Source organism: Protobothrops mucrosquamatus, unplaced genomic scaffold (assembly GCF_001527695.2).
Source record: "Protobothrops mucrosquamatus isolate PMUCROS unplaced genomic scaffold, P.Mucros_1.0 scaffold555, whole genome shotgun sequence".
Taxonomy (NCBI): domain Eukaryota; kingdom Metazoa; phylum Chordata; class Lepidosauria; order Squamata; family Viperidae; genus Protobothrops; species Protobothrops mucrosquamatus.
The window spans coordinates 1,424,382-1,446,683 of NW_015386858.1; the positions used below are offsets into that span (position 1 = coordinate 1,424,382).

The window sequence follows — 22,302 nt, forward strand, 5'->3', positions numbered from 1 at the left end:
GAGAGAGAGAGAGAGAGAGAGAGAGAGAGAGAGAGAGAGAGAGAGAGAGAGATTACATGTGTATCGTATGTGGGATTGTTATCAAGGTTGTTTCTCTGGCTTCAAACCAAACCCCATCCAACTTTGGAAGCACAGCCAGGACTTGCTAAGCACTCCACCCAAGCCCAGGGACAAACTCAATTATGCTTGGATTTCATTTCAGCTGCAGCTTTTCATGCAGAGACCTGTCTAAGGAGAAGAATAGTTCTCAGAAATGGCAGGATGAGGAAAGAATCTACTCTGATTAACAGAAGAGGATGGGAGAAGCCTAAGAGGCATGCTGGGAGTGAGAGTATTTTAATAAGCTTTGCCCTACACGGGCATCGGCAGCAAGGGGAGAGTTAACTGGTGGAATCCTAAGTAGATCAACTGGGCTGACCCATTTCAGACTGAAGGATGGAGGAGGTGGCTCACATTTTTGGTGTTCCTGCTTATAAAGCAGTGGGCCGTTGAAATGCTCTCCATCCGTCACTGAGTCAACAGAAGACTACAGAATATCAGGATGAAATGGGCTGCCTCCATCGCTGGTCCCTATTCTGCCTCTATTACCGCTGTTCCCAGCCACTTTGCTCACGTGACTTCCTTCCAAGGTAATGGGTGAGGAAGCTTAAGAGATTCAATTCCCCTTGAAGCTGCCCTTGGACTGTGTTGGAATAAGGGGGAAAAATGCTGCTTTAGCATAGAAAATTGCTCACATTTAAGGCTGGATCATTGCTGGTCTGGAACAAGCTGAAGTTAGCAGTATAGGGATAGGACAGAAACAAGATGCTGCCCGGGTATGTTAAGTGCCATGGTTATTTGCAAGAGGGGAAGAACCTAGTCTCTCGTACCCAGGGTATTGTTTCCAAAGATTGGAATATCTGTAGGTCACAGAATAAGCTGACCTAGATCTTTTATCTCTGATGCAATAGCTTTTGCACTTTTGGATTTATTTTCAAAGATGTCCTTAGACGAGCAATTATAAAGTCAACTCCCTGCTTGCAATTTCAAGCAATAAAGTGCATTTCCTGTGCACACCCCAGTAGGGTTAGGTGCACAATAGAGGTAGAGAGCACACAGGGAATAGTGTTATAGAGCAGAGGTCCCCAACCTTTTGGGCACCAGGGACCGGTTGTGTGGAGAGAGGTTTTTCTGTGGACTGGAGGGTGCGTGGTTTTGTGTGCTGCCTGCATCTCGCGGATGGGGCTTTGCTTGTTTGTGCAGCCCAGTTGCTGGCTTGCCGCGGCCCGGTACTGGTCCATGGACCGGGGGTTGGGGACCCCTGTTATAGAGATTGCAGCTCTTCATTTCTTATCATTAGTGGGAGATGATGGGAACTCTGCTTTAACGTTGTCTGGTAATTAAAGGTTAGGAGAAGCAGTTGAACAATGAATGTAGAGGATTAATGTTAGAGGCAGTGGTGACAGCTCTCAAAAATACCAATTGCCAGGGTTAAATATATCGGCCTCGAGTCAATTGCTAGGAATTATTTCCTTCCATGTTGCCAAGAATTCCATGTTCCCATGACTATTCCATAAACTGTAACTGAGATTCCTTATTCCTGGCCAGCCTTCCCCTACCTGATGCCTACTATTCCAGCTGATATGCCAGTTTTGGTGGGCATCAGCTTGGGGAATACTCTTCCAGATCTTTTGACTCTGGGTATATGGCCTCCTTTACCAGTGGCGTACTTGGGGTTGACTTTTGAATTGGCCACCCTAGTTCTGTGCCTTAAAACAAGCTGCAGTTTCAACAGAGGAACTGGTTTGAATGCTAATCATTTCTGCCTATGGAGATAGATTTGGTGCAATCTTGGTCTAGGAAAGCCTGGCCCCAGCTGCCTGCCTTGTCAATCTGATTTACTCCATTTCACTTTGTGGCATGAACTTTGTTTGCATATTGGGAAGATGGGGGCGGGGGGGGGAGGCATGTATGAATATATATTGTGGGATGTTTTCATTTCTGTCTCTGTTTCTCATTCCTCTCCTTCTCTTTTGGGATGTAATCGGCAATCATTTCATTCTGAGGTGGTGGTAATTGCTTTCCCCTCTCTCACAAGGCTACCCCCAACCTGTCCTTTTTCTGCATGCACCCTTCCTCCTCCTCTGCTGCCTGCTTGCCCCACTTTTAAGCATCTTTAATTGGCTAGGCTTTCTGAAGCCTATTATGAATAGCTGGGAGAAGGGAGGGCAGCCTGCTCGTGGTGGGGGAAGGGTGGCTTGGGTTGTTTGGGAGGGGAAGGAGGAAAAAGGTGGCTAGGCATTGGTGCACCTGGTCAGTTGCCAGCATCGTTCCTTTTCCGAATATGCAAGGGAGTGTGTGGATGAGGAGAAGTCACCCAACAAAAAGCCATGAGCAGTCCTTGGACCAGTTAAACAGTTTGTGCATCTGTTCCCTGCCTCTCCCAAACCTCAAGCTCAACACGAACTGAGATAGTTGGAAGTAACCATGTATCTGACTGTTTAGCTGCTCAACCTCCCAAATGTTGTCATCAAAGTTCAGTGACCTCAATATTTGGGAGGGGGGGTTGTTTCCTTTTCTCCCTGAATTTACTTTCTTTGCCTGCAATGACATTGGAGGCTGAGAGTTGCCAAAGGCCACTCTGCCCCAAAGGCTACCTTTCCCATAACCAGGATATTTGTGGAAGTGAGAGACTCGTCTTCCTATCAGGTAGTTCCCCAAAAAACCCAGATAGACACAAAGCATACCATTCCAATCTTTCCTAGTCTGACATTCCGTCCAGAGGTTTTGGGGATGGCATCACCCAGAATTCCTAGTTAAAATGGTGAAAGGTTTATTTAAGTCAACTAGCACAGGGCTTTTCAACCAGTGGTACGAGTACCACCTGTGGTACATCGACACCTGGCAGGTGGTACGTGACCATCCTATAAAAGTGGTAGTGGGGGAGGGGAATGAGCTGAACCGATGGCAGCACCGCACAAGCCTGAGCGAGAAATGGCTGGAGCTGCAGGGCTCTCAGGGCTCAGCGGAAGTGCCAGGATCAGTGCCGCTTTCCAGCTGATCGGCGCTTCTTCGGGGCTGTCAGGGCTCAATGGAAGCACCAGGATCAGCACCAGGCTCCAGCTGGAGCTCGGCGCTGATCCTGGTGCTTCTGCTGAGCCCTGAAGAAGCACCAATCAGCTGGAATGTTGCAGCATCTCCAGGGTCTTGTGATTTACATTCAGATGCTTGGCAACTGGTGGTACTCGGATGTTGCCGTATCCTAAAAGTGGTACAATGGGTGAAACGGTTGAAAAGCCCTGAACTAGCAGTCCCACAATCTTTGGGTCATTCTTAACACTGATATTACAGGAAAGAAGGCATTTTCGTTCTCCTGCCTTGCCTGTTGTCATAAGATTTATAGCAAGTGCAAGAGGCAGGATGACATGGGAGAAATGGTGTAGGATAGAGAAGGATCTTTCCTCTAGAGTAGTGCTGTCCAGAACTCTCTCTCTTTTTCTTTTTTTTTTTTGCTCCCTAGCAGAATCCCGTTGCTCGTCCATTGCACACATTGAGGTTTGGTCACGTACTTGATCAAGAAAATAGGATAGCTAAGTGATTCCTGCTAGGAACTGCTACTGCAAAGCCTTGAAACCTCTTTTTTCTGGAAAGAATGGATTCATTAATGATTGGCTATTTCTTGTGTCTGATTACCAAGGTTCAGAAGAAAATTAGAATGCTGCCTAAGGCAGATGCATCCATTCTGTGTATAAAAGCTTGGGGTGGCTTGTTTGTTAGAGAGGTGGGATATTTGTCTCATGTATCACAATTGTGTGTGTAACTTTCTACTGCTGCATATATATTTTTATTAAAGAAAAAATGAAAGATTGTGTAAAGATCTAACACATGAATTCATGTTCCAGAACAAAGGAAAGTGCTATAGTGACTGTAAATTCAGGGTTTTTGTTACTACAAAATCAATTGGAAATAAACCCTGATAGCCGTTTTTGACTTTTTAAAATACCTACATTGATTGGGATCTGAATTGGCATGTTTGACATAATGGGCAAATGAAATAAAAACATTACAAATTGTTCACTAGATATAATTAACTGTGAAATTTTAAACCACATTTTTCAAGACCTTGCATTATTGTGGGTATTTATGTTTAGTAGAATGAATTTCTCTATTGAGGTATAGTTAATAATACTAATTTGTTAAATTTATTTCCTGCCCAACATCCAGCAATTCTGAATGGTTTACAAATGGTTAAAAACAAGTACAGTAACAATATAAGGAACACAGAACAAAGAAACAGATGTAGAGGTGTAAAGATGTAGATATACATATAGATTATACATATATAGAGATAGATATGAATGGAATTTGCCAAGTTCTTGCAGAGTCAGCCAGTAGCTACTTATACTGTATTTGTGTTTTATTGGTCTGGGGCCATAAGTAAACAAATGATTTTCCTCCGAATAGGACTTTTTGCTAGCTTTAATATCTAAAGAGAGAAATGGTGAATATTTTTCATCCCTAAATTTCTGCTTTAGTTTTCTTTCTCTGGGTTTTCAGATTCTCATAGCAGAAATTATAATGCCTTTTAACATTCTCCACATCCCTTGGTTTTTGTTTTGCTAGCTTTTCACTTCTTATGCTTTTTGTAGGTTCAGTGGGAGGGACAATAAGTGGAGTAAAAGCCTTGTGTTTGCTTTGAACATTCCATTTTTTGCTACTGATACATATTTCTTAAGTTTAATTATGTAGAGAGGGAGTTTAATTTCAACTTTTGAAACTATCCAGTTTGGTATAGTATCTAGGATTCCTTATTCTAATTCCCTTTATAAAACAGTCCTATTTCATAAATATTTTTTTCCTTCCCTATGAAAAAAATGTGGCAAGTGTTGTATTAGTGGGTACAAAAAAGGGAGAGAAATAAGAAGAACATGGCCCAGAAGTGGAACTCTATAAATTTAGTAGCTAATTTTAAAAATAAGAGATATTGAACATCAGACTTTCTTGAAAGCTACTCTCTTTGTTCTTGCCCGTAAACCCAGATATGATAGATGTTTCTCTTCATCAAAAGCCACTTTCCATCACTTAGTTGTACTTTCTGCTTTCTTTGTGTTCCAGAATTTGTATCTCTGTGAATAATGTTCTTCTAAATTGGTTCGAGTTGGTTTTCTTGTGCAGCAAAGCAGGATAATAACCTTTATCTAGTGAGGCCACGTAGGTTGGTGGGAGATATTGTAAAAGTCAGAATTGGTACCAGGGGTTTAAAAATAGTTAAAATGCTGACTCCCTTGGGAGGAGGGCACTGGTATTTTTCTTCAGGTTTGACAAATGTCTTGAGCCTTTTAAATATTTAATTGTAAGCTGTCTGTGGCTTAAATTTAATTTTTTGTGTGTGAATTTTAAAGCTGGGAAGTTGAGAGTCATTACCTAGAGATTTAATTTTGAAACTGATCTCGTAACATGTCTATGGAGATTCTCAGTCATCCAGGTCATGGTTATCCCCAAAGTGCTTTTTCAAAAGGCAACTGGATTTTGTTTTTCCATGAAGATGTTTTGCTTCTCATCCAAGAAGCTTCTTCAGTCAGAACTGAAGACTGAAGAAGCTTCTTGGATGAGAAGCGAAACATCTTCATGGAAAAACAAAATCCAGTTGCCTTTTGAAAAAGCACCTTTGGGATGATCTCATAACAGTTTCTTAAAATTTGGGCAGTTTCCAAGAAAAAGGAGAACATTCCTACTGTATGTCGATGGTTTTGAAATGGCTTTCTGGATTCAAAAACCAGGATCCTGGTGGGATGTGATGGATTGTCTTAGCCAGCTTCAGCATCTAGAAAGGATTGGCATCTAGAAGCATCCTGGGATTGCACAATCATTAGAGGTTATGCCCAAATGATAAGATTATGCTGAAAATCACTAAACCAAATGCTACTCTGTGTGGGTGTGAAGATGCCTTGAAGAGAGTTATCCTCATCAGATCCTGGGGTACTTCCAAACAAAAGTCATACTAACATTCTCCCTCAGTTACAGAATCTGATGGGGCCAAGATCAGCTTTCATTTCATTTCAATTCTTTTGTTTTGTTTTTTCATTGCTACTTATTTTTCTTTTTATTACTGGGCAGGAAGAAAGGGACTATTGGAAACTCTCTGTTTGAAAATATTCCCAACATTTCCATGAGTTGGTTACCTCAGGCAACAGATTCAAGACCCTGTTAGAAGAAGCATACAAGATTGCAAGATTCTTTTCTGGAAGATCCCATGAGCCTTAATATTGATTTCCATTAGGCTTTGTGAAGTAATCTTTTATCTCTTCTGCATGGGAGTAGACAGGAAAGCCCTGTTTGGCATTCCAACCTAACAGGTACCAAGAAGATGATTTAAACCAGTTCTGGCCCTCTAAGATGCAGAGAAGTAAAAATGTCAAATAAAAAGGCGCGGGTTGCTGAGAGGGAGAATTGTATCCCATTTCTAGCATCAGATTTCTTAAAAACAAAATCCTAAAATTGCCTGGCAGTTTTCTAATTAAGGAACCTTGTTGAAAAGTGGTCTGCTTTGCCTGACTGTACACAAACCCAAACACATGCATGCCCTGCTGTTGACACCCACACAGCATAGAGTGCCATCTTTTATTGATGTTCTGCTTGGCTTCGTTGAAATGAAAACATGTTTGTAGTAACATAGGCAGATGGCTGGGTGTTGTTTTTTTTCCCTTCTGCTTTTGGTTGGCATGATGGATCAAATCTCAAACTCCCCCACTTTCATATTGAGGGAGATTCCTCTTGCAAAGCTTCTTGCCAAACCATTTGTGAGAGTGGGTGGCAGACTTCACTGTTCGTTTTTACAGCTATGCTTCATTGGCATACTCTGCAGACGATCACCCACCCGTGATTTGTTGGGAACATCTCTCTGCATTTGGGAAATACTCAGAGGATTAATTCATACCGTGGTGACAAGACCACATATATATCAATATCAAAGTGAAGTTGCAATACCCAGTCCATACTAGGTGAAAGACAAGATATGCTTGGCGAAATCATGAAATATGCTGAGTGATTTTTTTCCCAGTGACTCCAGTTTGGCTTCCCAGTCTATTTTACAACTCTAGGATTTCTTAATCAGATCCCAGTTTGTTTAGGTTTTCAAGATTAGCTATGGTTATCTGGGGACTCCCGAAGAGCTGAGCAGCATAGATTTATCTATCATGTGTGCACTGAATTTCTTTCAAAACAATGCTTGAAATGCAATTTAAAGCGTATATAATAGAGAATAATTTATGGACAAGTTTTCAAAGTGAATCCAGAAAATTGGGCAGTTAGTTTCTATGTTTATGGTTATAGAAACTATAATGTGGGGTGTCTTAATTTTTTAGAAACTGGATCTCCCCATTAGAGAGATCCGAACTGGAGATCTTGCTTATCTGGGACAGGCAGAGGGAGATACAACTATAGGACATTCCTTCCTGCTACTTCACTTTTGACACCCATGTTCTATATTTTATTTTATTTATTAGGTTTATATAGCTGCATGCTATGGGAAACAGTGGAGAAAGAGCCTATTGAATTGGGGGGAGACATGAAACGACCCTGCTATACATACACTCTTCTCACTACTTCAGAAAATTTGGCAGGATAGACAAGATCAACTCTACCATTATTATCCTATCATTTTGATAGTCTAAATTCCAGATAGATGGGATCATTGGGGGCTAAATTTGGGGGAAATCAGAATGTGAAGCAGAAAATTAAGGCTGAGCAGGAAGGTATGGTTCTGAAAACTGATCTTCTGTCATGGTTCCGACAGATGAAACTCTTCAAAGAACTTCGAGACATTGTTTACCTTAAGGAATCTTTATTCAAGTAGCATAGCATTGGCATGTACATAGGCAAAGCCAAAATCTGAATTCCCCTCCTTTGAGCACATAGTATCATAGCACAATTCCCTCCTCTAATTAACTGTCATCAATCACATTCTACAATTAGTTTGAAATGCAGGCTTTCCCTCCAGTTCTTCAACCCATTTCTTATCATCTCTTATTTCAAAAAACCTTGGTTCTCACACTAGTTACAGTATTGTTATGTCTAATTAAACTCCCATGCACATTCCTCCTCCTCCCCCCCAGTATCATCTAACTCTAATTCTAAGAGTAAAACATAAGAAGGAAAATGGTTGCATCTCCATATGCTGTCAAAGCAAGAACATCTGATGTTAGCAGCATTGACATCTTCATTTCTTAGTGATGCTCTTTGAAAAATAAAATGTTGGAAGCATTAGGCACAAGCCTTTGGTCCCAAGGCTAATATGTTTGTGGATGTGTGGATGACTTGAAACCTTGAAAGGTCTTGATCTCTCTCTCTGCTCTTCTAGCTCCCATTCTGGAATCTTGCCACCCTCCTGCTAGTTAAAAGTGGATGGTAAGCCACATTAAGCCCTCACACTATCCTAGTCCTCCCAAGCAAGTATGCCAGGGTCAGGCCAGGCACGGCAAGGACACTGAGAGACTTGAGGGCAGCAGGTTTTCTATGCTCACTTGGAAAAAAAAGAATTGAGAAGGGTAATCAGGTGTTATTTTGAAGAGGTATGGTCCTGTTTTTTTAATCTGAATACAGATGATTACAAGGGGAGAACTCTCTGGCTGGAAAGGCTGATTGACTCTGCGTCTTTCCTGTGAAGAACACAACAGAAGAGGCAGCTGGATGATGGGTCTTCAGATCCCTGTGGTTGGCTCCTTTCATTTTCTTTTATCATAGTTCTGTTCATCTCAGATAAAGACCGGATGTGTATATGTGAAATAGGGGAGGAAACTAGATTTATAGAGTGCTGGAACGTTTTATATTCATTTGAAAATGGCTACAGGGTGGGACTATTTTTGGACATAGGAAATGTTGAATTGAACCATCTCCCCAAATCTGGCTTTTTGCTTTTTTAAAAAAAACTACTCCATTGTTGCTAGTCATTTGGGGGTGTCATGGGGTGTTCCCAGGGGTGAGACACTCCCTCTGTCTCCTCACCCCCAGTCCCCCTCCTCACCCCCAGTCCCCCTCCTCACCCCCAGCACCAGGTCAGCCATGCGGCCGAAGTGAGAACAGTGCATTTTGCCCACAGTGGAGTGAGAATGTGAGGAGATTGGGGGGGGGGGGAGGAGGAGGAAGATGTGACTTGTTAGCCATCAAATGTAGCAGCAGCAGAACAAGCGTGAGGGAGAAGGTTTGGTGACATCTCTTCCCCTCGATCTCCCTCTTGCAGGTGGCTTTCAGATGAGTATTACAACTTGAGTGGGCATCTAAAGGACAGGCTTGTCCATTCTCAGCCCTTTTTGTTGTTGTTGTTTTTTATAAAAATCCTCCTTGTTCACTCTAATGTCTTTTAATGCACAATCAGAATGACCTAGAACAGGGGTAGTCAACCTTGGCTCTTTTATGACTCGTGGATTTCAACTCCCAGAATTCCTGAGCCAGCTAAGCTGGCTCAGGAATTCTGGGAGTTGAAGTCCACGAGTCATAAAAGAGCCAAGGTTGACTACCCCTGACCTAGAACATCACCATTCTCCAAAGGGATAGTTATTTCATGGCAATTTTGTGGGTTTTATGTTATACTTTAATGCTGGCCAAGGACCAAAGTAAAGATTGATTTTATCTGCCATCCTCTTTAATTGTGTTGGTATTGTGAGGAGGCAGCTTCAGTTGTAGTAACACTCATCAATCTTCCCCCTTGTACTTTTTTTCATTTATTCCCCCAAAGGCATACAAATGTTTCTATATACCTATTTACCACTTCTGTATACATTTTTTTAATAGGAATTTCTATTGACTGAGTGTCCTCTGAGGAGAATTATGATAAATATTTAGATCATAATAAGCCAAACACGATTTGATTACAAAGAAACAAGTATGAGTAACTGACAATGTACAATTAGACATAGAAATGTCAATAAGAATGAATTATAAAAAAAATGAGGAAATATGAAGACTTTCAAATAAGGATCCAATGAATGTGGAAAAAGAATGTAGTTGTGATGCCAATAACGGCTAATACGTTAGGGTGTCATAACAAAAATCTGAAAACCACAACAGAAATGGACGGAATCTCAACATATTAATGACAAAAAATTGCACATATATATTACAATGGTATCTTGAGCTATCCTAGATCCTTAGGAAGGATCTGATTGTCAAAATTCAGTCAGAACTATCTGGTGGACCAATAACATCATTACTCTTTTTTGGATGGAACCTTGTAGGGTAGGCAAGGCGGGTTGTATGACGTGTATGAGTTCCGGCACCTTTTTTTTTTTTTTTTTTTTTTACAAAAAAAGCACTGCTAGTAATAATAGCACAGATCTTCCAATGAGCCCCTATAATAAACTAATGTCCCTGTAGAATAGAGATACACATTGTAGTTAAAAATGGCATTCAAATATAACTTTTGGGCTGCTAGAACCCCTCCAGAGTAAGGAGAAATTGCAAGATTCCCATATGTACTCCAGATAGCTGTTTCTTTATGAGCAGATAGCAAGAATGGCATTTTTGCAGCTGGCTTGCAATCAGCTGGGATTTGTGGGATTAGATCATGCTTATAAACACTAATGTCATCTGTATAGACTCTAAGTTTGACTAAGGCTCCTTTCTTACTCACTTTGGATTTAATTTTGTTGTTTTTAAAGATTGAGAAGCTTTAGACTAGGAAGTTTTATTGAAATCATTGGATGAGTTTTCTTCAAACTGTTAAAAAAGTTTAACTACAACTTTAAAGATTTGTAATAAACATTGTGAGGGGGAGGAATATATAGCAAAAGGATGGTTAATGTTGGTTTTTAGAAAGTTTTAAATGTATTAAGGGCACAGGTGGATTTAAGACTTAGTTAACTGAAAGGATACTTTCTAGTAGGAAATGTTTATATTTTAAAATAACTGATAAGATGACTTTGAAGATTGGACACTAGAGGGCATCCCATGGCTACTTTAAAGGAGGTTTTGATACATCGGCACTGGAAGTTTTAAACTGATTTGCCTTTAAAAAGAATCAGAAGAGGATCACTGAGAGAAGAGGTAAAGAGACTCTGAGAAAGCAGATGTTACAACTTTTTTTGATGAATCCAAAAATATTTGGGAGAAAGAAGTAAAAAAATGGTTTATTTGATCAAGGCTAAAATAATGGGGTGCTATTTCTAATAATATTCAATGTTTTTTTTTTACTGGGGGTGGCTGATGATGTCTTAAGGATTTTGTTTACTTGAAGAGAGTAAATGAGGGGATATGTTTAAATAGAAATGTAGATATAAACAGGGCTTTTTTTCTCATAGAATGCCCAGAACGGAGTTCCGGCACCTTTTTTGGATGGAACCTTGTAGGGTAGGCAAGGCGGGTTGTATGACATGTGTGAGTTCCAGCACCTTTTTTTTTTTTTTAGAAAAAAAGCACTGGATATAAATATAAAAGGACGGATTCGAATTGGGTTTACTAGATACAGCTTGTAGTAGTTACAGTATGTTGTTATTTCTCATAATCCTTAATAGATGTTTGCTGATTAATATGAAGGAATGAGGTTTTAGAGAATGGAATGAGTTATGAGGATGAAAAGATATTTGGTTTTACTTTAAGAAATAATGATAAGTTGTTAATGTTGATTATACTTGCTGTATAAGAGTGAGATTGTTTTTCTCCTTTTTCTTTCCTTTCCCTTTTTTTTATTTTTCTGCTCTTTAAAAATAAAAATAAAAAAATATTCTATTCTATGTAGACCAGTGGTTCTCAACCTTTTTAATGCCGCGACCCCAACCGGTCGTAAGTCGAGGATTAAACCGGTCGTACGTCGAGGACTAAACCAGTCGTAAGTTGAGGACTAAACCGGTCGTAAGTCGAGGACTACCCAACCGGTCGTAAGTCGAGGACTTTCCCTGCCTGGGAGCGCCACGCATGCGTGGTTCCGCCCCTTGCGCTGGCCGAGGCGTAGCTGGCAAGCGGCAGAGATGGAGCAGGCCGCCGGAAAAGGGGAAAAAAATGGCGGACAAAAAAAATGGCGGACAGCCTTGCTTGGCGACCCCCATGAAATGGTCGATCGACCCCAAATGGGGTCCCGACCCACAGGTTGAGAACCACTGATGTAGACATTATCTGTATTAATTTCAGTAGAATTATTAGAAAAAAAATCATAGTAATAATAATGCTTCCAGGCTGTAGTTTTAAAATTTTAGAAGAATGGGTTTTCTGTGGATATAGAAAGAGGAGCTTTCCTTACAACATTGCTCAAACTTTTGTGTCCTTGGATTCTAAGGAATGCAGCACTGGTGGTGAGGTTGAGGAAGGAAGGAAGGTCCATGAGGCAGCCCTGACCTGCAAGCAGATTATGCCTTAGCCATTGCTCTCTCAGGACAATTTCATGCATTAATCTGCCTTAACTGACCTCAGGAATCCTATTATTAAAGGTTTTGTTGCAAATGCCAGCCTTTTCATCTGCAGAACACTGGAGTGTTGGTTAATATTACAATAGGAGAACGACTAAGCAAAACATCCTCAATATTTGAGGTGCCTGATGGTGGTGGTGGTGGTGAGTGAGGCATGTGAAATGCATGTATGCATGGTCTCAGTTACCACTGTGTTTGCTGGAAGGTGTGGTAGAATGGAATAAGAACCTAGAGTGGGCAGGACAGGTCTGTAGAAATTGGCTTGTCCTCTCATAATCTGCCCACTGATCTAGAAGGGCTGGAAGTTGTTGTATGAGTGGCAGCAACAGCATGATAAGAATAAAAGGAAATGCAACAACAGGGTGTTGCAAGGAGGCTCACATCTAGGGACAATTGAAATATTTTCTGTAAGCTCTCTGGCTCAGTTTCTCAAAAGCCCCAGTGATGTAAATCAGATGCTTTGTTTTTAGTAGCAGAAAAGCTGTGGTGGCACAATGGTTAGAATGCAGTATTGCAGACTTCCGGTTCCGGTTCGTGACGTTAGCGGCCAAACGAAGAGAGACGTCTCTTTGCCAGCCGATTTTTCTTCACCGGTAGACCCTGAAGAGAGTTGAAAGTCGCCTGGAGGGGTGACCACCGATGAGGAGGCTTCTCGTTGACTGCGGGAGGGCGGCAGCTCCTCCCGCGGCTCGAGTTACTCCTTAGGGCTGACGAAGCAAAGATCGCCCAGTAAGATGGCCAATCACACAGCCGCACCAGCCGAAAGTCACAAGAACATCTAAGCATAAAGAACCACCATGGATGATCCGGGTGAGATCTTTCCCTTCCTCTCTTTATCCTATTTTTTCCTCTCTTTTTTCCTGTAAAAAGCCTTTTGGAATTATTTCCCTGCTTCAAGAGAGCGGCGTTCGTTAATGTGGGAAGAGAAGCTTTGAACAAAACGAAAGAATAACTAAATTTTATTGACTATTTTTACTTCTATTTACTTTGGGGTCCCGAAAAAATTCTTATTATTGAACTTCATTATTTGACCTAGTTCACATGTGGAGAATATTTTTTTTTTATTTTTTTAGAGTTGTTTTGGATGTCTGGGAAAAGATTGTATAATTTACTGAGGACACCTTGCGGTGAAATTTAAAATTACAACTGCCTTCTCTTGTTTGATGCTGAGGTTGGTTTTGACCTTCAAATCATCACAAAAGGGAAAAGATAAAGAAGTTGAAACAGCTGCAATTGTGGGGGTGGACATTGGCTAACTGCTATTAAATATAGCCCTCACTAAAAGATAAAAGGATTGCTTCTAGCCATTATGGAAATGGAGAAACCCTATTTACAACTTAACTTTAAACTTATACTGGAAAAAATTCATGAAGCCACTGAGCAAGTATGCGCTAAAATAAAAAAGATTATTACAGAAATAAAAAGCAGAAACCCTATTTTAAATTTACAAACTGAACCCCAGATTTCACCTGATCATCTTACAGACCCAAAAACAACAGAAGAGGAATTAAGTAACACCAAAGAGGATTTTAAGTCACTTTACATACAACTATTGAGATTTTTGATGAACAAAAAGTAACTTTAACTAAACTATATACAACTTCAAAAGCGACAGGAATTGATGTACAAAATCAACTATTAACTACAAAATTGGACATAACTGAGTGTCTTACTCAGCAGAATCAAACATTGAGACCTGAATCTCTAAAGCAACAAGGGATTAATTACAAAGGAGTCAGCTTTCCTAAGCAGAAAATGGGATGGGGTTTTTTTTTGATCCAAATGATACTATGAGGAATAAAGAGAGACTTATTTCTTGATATAGAAGCCTTGTTATGGAAACCTGCTTGGCACAAAAAGAAAGCCAGAATAAGACTTAAAAATGAGTTTTAAAATTGTATGTAATGGATTACAAAGGCTGTTTAGACACGGACTGATCTAAGGTTTAAGACTCAGACCTATAATCGAGAAGAAAAACTTTTGCCTAGTAGAATAAATATGTGAAATAGAGTAAGACTGTATTTTTTGAATTAATATGTTTATTCTATGTATGATAATTATTCTGTAATATTATGTTATGAAAAGAGGGAAATTGGGGATACCCGAAACATAAATATTAGGCCTATGTATGTTTAAATTGAAATATGGTACCTGGAATTTTGTAAAGTTTAAATACAGGATTGGGATTTATATAGTTAAATGGTTATCGATAATTTTATTGATTGATTGAATTTTATTAGAAATGTATTAATTTGAATATGATATATGATTTGTAGGAATTAGAGAGGAATTCTTTAACGACTTAACCTGAGTTATATATAAATGTTTTGGGTTTTTTGGATAATTGATTACCGGATCACTGCATTGCTTCCTAAGCACTTTGTTGTAAAAATTGAAAAACTTAATAAAACTTGTTTTATATATAAAAAAAGAATGCAGTATTGCAGGCTGAGTCTGCCAACAGCCAGCAGTTCCATCCTGATCGGCTGAAGGTTGACTCAGCCTTCCATCCTTCTGAGGTCAGTAAAATGAGGACCCAGATTGTTGGGGGCTTTAGGCTGACTCTGTAAACTGCTTAGAGAGAGCTTTGCACTATGAAGCGGTATATAAGTCTAAGTGCTATTGCAAGTCAGAATAGCACAAGAATATGTGTGTCTTCTTAGGGAAGGTGGTGCAGGGGAAGTAGGACCTGATCTCCCAGGTTGTCAACTTGTTGCATGAAAAATGTAGAGTTTTCAGGTTGGCTTGTGATAAAAAAAATCTTGAAAAACCCTGCTAATGATCCAGATTAGTGATACCAATACAGCAGAGGGGCCTTGAAACTTGGCCCTTTTATGACTTGTGGACTTCAACTCCCAGAATTCCTCAGCCAGCGTGCCTGGCTGAGGAATTCTGGGAGTTGAAGTCCACAAGTCATAAAAGGACCACGTTTGAAGACCCCTGCAATATAGCTTACAAAAGTCTACATGATCACAGGAGAAGACCAGCAGAGATATAATGAAATAGCTAACTTTCCCAATATTCATTGTTCCCGGTGTTTCATAGCAGCCTGTTGAAACCGGTGTGGGCGTAGCGGTGGGGGCGGTGTTACTCCAGCATAATCCACATGGGGGGGGGTTGACGGAGGGCGGCGGGAGTAGCTGGCGGCATCCCCCACCTCTCGGACCAGTCGGCCTCGCAGGGCTCGACAAGAACTATCAGCTTATGGCTAACTTTAAATAGGGATGGGGAAGTGCTGAAGAACTTTGTTATCTTTTCTGTAGATTTTGAATGGATCCAGCTTTCCAACTGATTCAGCATAGCAACTATTGAATCAGGCAATCCATACCGTTCAGTGTTCTTGCTCTGTTTCTAGAACTTTGTGCCTAAAATTAGTGAGTCTGCTACAATATCTTGGCAGCAGTAGAAAAGCACAAAATGGCATGTGGTTCTGCTTTTTTTTCCTTTAATGCTCCTTAATCAGGGGCAGCTAAATTATTTTGCTTTGTGAGGTGGAGAGCAAAAGCATCACCTACTCTGCTCAGAGTACATTATTTTGGCATCTCGGCCAGAATGATCTCACAAACAGCAGTCCCCTTTTCTGATAGCAAAGACATCGTCACCATCATCAACAGCAGCAGCAACAATAACGATTTTCTGTGTTTCCATGGCTCCTCTGAGGCTGCCACCTTGCTCTCCCCAGTAATAGAGGTAGCTCTATCTCACACCTGTAGCGACTTGTAGCAATTTCATCTAATGAATAGCAGGGGAGGCAGGGGAGGAAGAGAAGGAAAGGGGCCAATTCTCAGAAGGCAGCAGAGACTGAGGAAAGAGAAAGCAATGGACTGAGAGTGATTGAAGAGTGACAGTGCTTGGAAGGAGAGATTCAGTGTAGTCAAGAGCCTCAAAAAGCAGTTTCCTAATCTTGGTAACTTTAAGATAGGTGGACTTTAACTCCCAGAATTGGTTGTCTGGGGAATTCTAGGAGTTGAAGTCCACCTATCTTAAAGTTGTAAAGTTGGGAAACACTGCTGAAGAATATGACTTCTCTTTGCCAACTACACAATGTTGGCGATGGCGCTAACATGTATGTGATATATCAACCAACCAACAAAAGTTATCCTTTTAATCGATAACACTGCCTGGCTTGTCATTGATATATTTTATTCATGTAAATAAATGTGTCTCTGTAACAGCCTCTGCAAGATCCCTTCTTTGTGAGATTCGCAAAAGAAGAGTTCACAGTTCAACGCTGCTGTAACTGTGTGATGTTTAGCCAGCATTCTTCAGTCAAAATATTTTAGTGGGTTAAGCACAGTGTCTTTGACAAAGGAATTCTCTGAAATGCTTTTACTGTACACAATAAAGATGTTTCTTTCTGGCACTCGGAGGCCTCCCCCCCCCCCTTCACTCCACCTTTCTTTTGTTTTTCAGTATCCTGCCCTCTTTTTTTTCTTACCACTTTGCTATTCAACAAACTTTTTATGGAAGAGATAGAGGTGGGTCCTTGCATGCACACTAAAAACCACATTGTCCACATCAACATCATGACGATAGCAAGTGTTTACCTGCATATTTTGTTCAGCTGATGTGAACAAAACACTTGAATCTTTGGTATTTTCAGCCTTTCTGCCACTTTGCTTCAGTTTTAACTACTTTGTGCATCAATATTTCTTACAGTTTTGTGGACACTAATTACAAACTTGGCAATCCAAATCCTAACTCCAGAAAGACTAAATTCTGCAGCTGAATAAATTAACCCATGGAAATACCTCTATCCTACCCTGCATAATTAAGTTTATTTTAATTGTCTGATCATCTGAGAGAAAAAGATCAGGGCAGGCATTAAGGACTAGTTCCTTATTACAAGCAAACCAGATGTCTGCTTCCCACATTTACTCCTACATTGAAAACCATTATAATAAGAGAGACTTGCTTTTGAATAAATATATATAGTATACTCCTAATACTGTCAAGTATATAATGGCAACCATTAAGAGCTAGTAATTGGCTTTTTAAGGAGCTGAAAAGTTCTTCCTCTCCATTCTTCAGTTTAACATCCTTGTCAGTTTCACTTCTTAGATGAACCTGCTTTCCCCATTTTGCTGTGGAGAATGGGAGAAAGGGCACACCGGGCTCACCACCATGTTTTTGCAGTGTTTTCCTTGGGAGCCATCAAAAAATAGTTACTTAGGCAGAATGTTCATTTTCACTGTAGCTATTCTCCCCAGCATTGACAGTTGAAGGTTTTCCCACTTTTCTAAGTCCAATTTTATTTGTTTTAGCAATCTTATATAATTGTCTTCTTTTACTGTTGTACATCTTGCTGTTAGATAGATTCCCAAATACTTAACCTTTTTAACTATTTGAAGATTTGGGGGTTTTTTGTAAGTTGAAAGTTGTAAGAGAAAATATACCCTTTTTCAGTAGTAGCTTGAAAACACCACCCACAGCTACTGCACATTATACTGAATTCTCCCGGGTTCCACAAATGAAATGAGGGGCCCGCCATGTGCTATAGGAAATAGGCCTTTTTGCTGGCATAAAATGCTGCGATGGAGATCTATGGCTACCCTACTTTTTTCTTGACAGAAGAACATTTCACTCCTTTTCTGCTTTTGGCAGTTTTGATTGAAGAAAAACTGCGCTTGTAGAGCACCAACCATTGAAGACGTATGGACATACTCTTTTTGAGTGCAAATTGTACTCTGCAGAAGGGGCTGCTTATTTAAAAACTAAAAAAATACTGTGGAATGGGACAACTCTCCTCAGCCAACTTACCGTGGCCATCTCGCCACAGTCAATTTACCATGGCCAATGAGCCTCAGCCAATTCACCGCAGGACAACTCTCCACAGGACAATTCAACAATTCAATGTACTGTAATTATTTGTCATTCATCATATAATGTCATTCACATTTCATTCTGTCCCTCCCTTGGCATCCTTTCTTTAATGATTCTATTCCACCTTGTCCCACGGCAAGTTATCCCATGGTGGGTTGGCCGTGGCGAGTTGGCTGTGGCAACTTAGTTATGATGAGTTGTCCTAGACTCAAAATACTGGGGCGTTTAGGAGAAACTATTTTTTTTTTTGCAGGGAACAAACCTGCATATCACTGGTAAGACTGCATTCTTTTTATCAAAGGCCATTTCAAAGAGGAAGGAATACTTAGACCAGATTGGGGTTAACTGTAGGGGTGACGACTTAACTATGAAAACCTGTCCCATTGTTTTCTTTATATCTACTTCTATATTTATATTAGTTTAATCTTTTTGATATAGTCAAATGACTAAATGAAGTTCTGTTCTATTATTATGTTCAATAGGCAGCTTTCTCCAAAGCTGACTTACCTATGTAGTGCTAAGGGTTTGGTGACGCAACTTTCAGGCAAGTTTGGTTGCTGGGATCAAAGCAGGCACCCACAAAATCAGAATCACAAGACTAGTTTTAAGCGATGTCTGCATAGAGCCTCATCAGTCACACACTGATATGATAAGGGCTTTGCTCAGAAACCCAGGCATGATTAAGGCACACAATGCATATCTGGAAGCCTGAGGGTGCCATCCTCATGTTTATTCTTCTCCCAGTAGGTTGGCATTTATGCGTATGTACAGTTACTTCTTTCCTGTGGGATTTGCTCACTGATGTATGTACATTTTCTTAATACCTCTTATATTCTCACTGTTTCGCCTTTTGGCTTACATGTCATGGTTCCGACAAATGGAACTCTTCAAAGAACTTCGAGGCATTGTTTACCTTAAAGAATCTTTATTTGAGTAGTATAACATCGGCACTAACATAATCGAAGCCAAAAACTGAATTCCCCTCCCCTGAGCCCAATTCCCTCCTCCAATTAACAGTCATAAATCACATTCCCCAATTAGTTTGAAGGGCGGGTTTCCCCACCGGTTCTCCAGCCCGCCAATTCTTTATCATCTCTTATTTCTACAACCTTGGTTCTCACGCTAGGTTCAGTATTATTATGTCTAGCTGGACTCTCATGCACATTCCCCCTCCCCTCCCCAGCATCATCTAACTCTAAAAGCGAAAAGTAGAAAATGGCTACGTCTCCAACTGTTGTCAAAGCAAAAACATTCAATGTTAGCAGTGTTGACATCACATATATAATAACTAAGGTGGTGGTAACAGTGGTGATGGTTGATCTTTGAGCTTGACCACATGCAGTTTGTATTCAGAAATAGAATTCTGATCCTCGTTGAACCCTAAAACCCAGTCAAATCAGTTGCTGTCTTTAGAGTAAAGCTTCATTGAAGTTTTTGTGAAATTAAATGGACTATCTTTTCTGTGCACTGAGACGAAAGAAGAGAAGTAGCAAACCCACTTGCTTTCCCCAACTGGGTGCTCCATATGCATGGACTGAAAATTTTCGCTGCTATTCAGACGCACTGGCCTTTCTGTGCCAGTTCCATCTTTGCCCACTGTGATCATAGGGACCAGGAAGACATTTAAATCCTATGCAGTTAATTAAATTAACACAGTGCCGTTTAAAAACTAGTGACTTCAAAACCTATCGCATTTATTCAGTTAAATGCCACTAAGTTCAGTTTGATAATTTAAACAAGCATCTAATATAAATTAGCCAAATAATTAAAACAAGCTGTGCGGTTGTGCGCAGGGAACAATGGACAAACCAACTCCCCGAATTGATCATAATATTGAATTCAGATTTCAGAACGTGGTTTGCTAACTGCAGATCTGAAATTTTGAGGACCTGGGAGGGAGTTTGCAGGGGTCAATTTGAAATGTTTATTACTGTAGGCAATTATTCCATCATGTTGCAGCTGATAACAACTTGAATTCGTGTTCAACCCCAAATGCTGATCTCTTTGTTCTTTGCACCTCACCTGCCTTCCAAACCCTTCTGTTGGAGGACAACCTGCTTATGTTTCTCCTTGTCTCTCCTTGCCTAGGCAGCCTAAGCCGGGCAGGCCCAATTCCTGCAATCCTGCGTCCGCCGCCGGCCATGATGCAGCCACCTCTGGATCTCAAGCCCTTCCTCTCGTTCCCCATGGAGGCGCAGCCAGCCGTGGGTCTTTTTCCAGGTTTCAACACGGTAAGGCCGTGGCTGCTTCCGTCCCAGGAGGTGCAGGCTCGGGTAGGACTGTTTGTATAACTCCTCTTCTCCTTCTCTTCCTCTGTCCCCACCAGGTGATCTGGATACCTGGCCCCTGGGAATGCTAGGTGAGGCACCCAGAGTCTGTCATCTGGGGGCGGGTTGGTGTTCAAAGAGCTTCCTTAGCCCCGGAATTCTTAACGCAATCATCTCTGCTCTTGAGTGTTGGTTCCTGATTCATTTGCCTTTCTTAAGTTGGTGCCTCTAGTTGTACTTGCAAGGAATCATAGAAATTACAGTCTGCTTCCTACCCATCTAGATGAGCCCTCATTTAGATGCTTCGTTACATGCCCCTGTCAGCTGACCCATGGATGCTTCACCCATTTTACCAGGACAGCAACTGCTTTATGAGAGTATTGTACCTGCATTCTAGCACAGATTATCCTCTCTTCTCTAGAAGGTTGAGATTTTTCCCACTTAGATCAGAGATGGGCTATGAATAACCCTCAAAATTTGCATTACAACTCATATCATCCTTCCCTATTGGGTGAGCTAGTTAGGTCTGTGTGAAATTGGCATTTAGAAATATCTGAAGAGGTTCTCCAGCCTCATTTAGTAGAGCTTATTGGCTCTTCAGACCCTGGTGGAGGATGCAATCTTGCTTGCCACACCAGGAAAGAATGAATAGCCAGTGGACAAAAATAGTTGGGTAAATGTTGGAAAGCTGGAAGCAAGCTCAGCATATGCAGGTTTTTGGAGATTGGCTGCAGAGCTTCTCTGATGTCTTCAACCCCATACATGTTGACAGCCGCTTATAATCAGTCCGTGAGTGCTTCTGAATCACTACAGCATTAGAACCAAGAAGACATAGCTAGAATTTGCTGTCGCATAGAGAGGTTTGATTGCATAAGAATATTAGCGATTCCATGCTCATATCTCTGGAGGAAAAAGGGACATTTGGTCAGGGTTTGAGATTTGAGGTGTGATAAGTCTAGTCAACCAAACACTGTCCAGAAGTGCTGGAGTATGGTTCCCATCAACCTGGCCAACACACTAATTGGGCTAAGTGAGGTGATGGAACTTGTAGTCCAACACGTTTGAAAGTCACCAGTTGGAGATCACTTGTTTGATTTATTTGGCTGTGTTGGAGTGCCCTCTGCTGGTGACAGTAAGAAACTTGTTGGCCCTGTGTGATTGCACAAAAGACGCAAATGAAGAAGATCCTCTTTGGTGACATGGAGCCTCTCATCACTTCTATTTAACCATGGAACAAAACATGTCCTTAGCAGCGTCTATTTTCTGCCAGGTGCACATGACGTTATCTTCGCCTTGTCCCAACCCACAGTCTGATATTGTCCTAACAGCAGCCCAAAACTGAATGAATCTGTTAGATCTGGTAGCCTATTACTTTGGTGGGAAGTCAGGTGATTGACAGTAACTTGAAACGAAGACAAAGGGCGCAGCATAGGAACTAACAATGGGGACAGCACATTTTTTGTGAATAAAGCTTCCATCATCTCAAGGAGGTGGAAAGGACTTGGTCAATATTTCAGCTCAGGAATAGTTTAATTTTAGACTGGACTCCAATTCAAGTGAGGAAAAAGATAAATAGAAATGCTTGGGGCTCTGCAAGTTGTAGTGCATTTATTAATTAGGTGCTGACCTAATACATTACACCTGACGTTATAGTCATAGGATAGTAACGGGGCGGGATTAATCTTTTTCTGCCTTGATACTCTCCACATTCAGAGTTGACACAGTGCTATTCAGCCATACTCTTTGGAAAGGGAGTGGTCCATTCAGGAGCACAATAACTTCATGTGAGATAAATAGGTATAGGAAAAGGCCACTTTTCCAAGGTTTACTTGTTGAGC

The 22,302-nt window shown here is 40.8% G+C and overlaps 1 protein-coding gene across 1 annotated transcript in view; it reads left to right on the forward strand.

Annotated features, from left to right (window-relative positions):
* The first annotated feature begins 20,326 nt into the window (after positions 1-20,326).
* Positions 20,327-22,302, forward strand: part of ZNF385A (zinc finger protein 385A) — a 104,289-nt gene continuing 102,313 nt past the window's right edge. Inside the window, exon 1 of the mRNA XM_015817142.1 lies at positions 20,327-20,428. Within this exon, the coding sequence (XP_015672628.1) occupies positions 20,339-20,428 (90 nt within the window). The 5' untranslated portion in view covers positions 20,327-20,338. The remainder of the gene's footprint in view (positions 20,429-22,302) is intronic.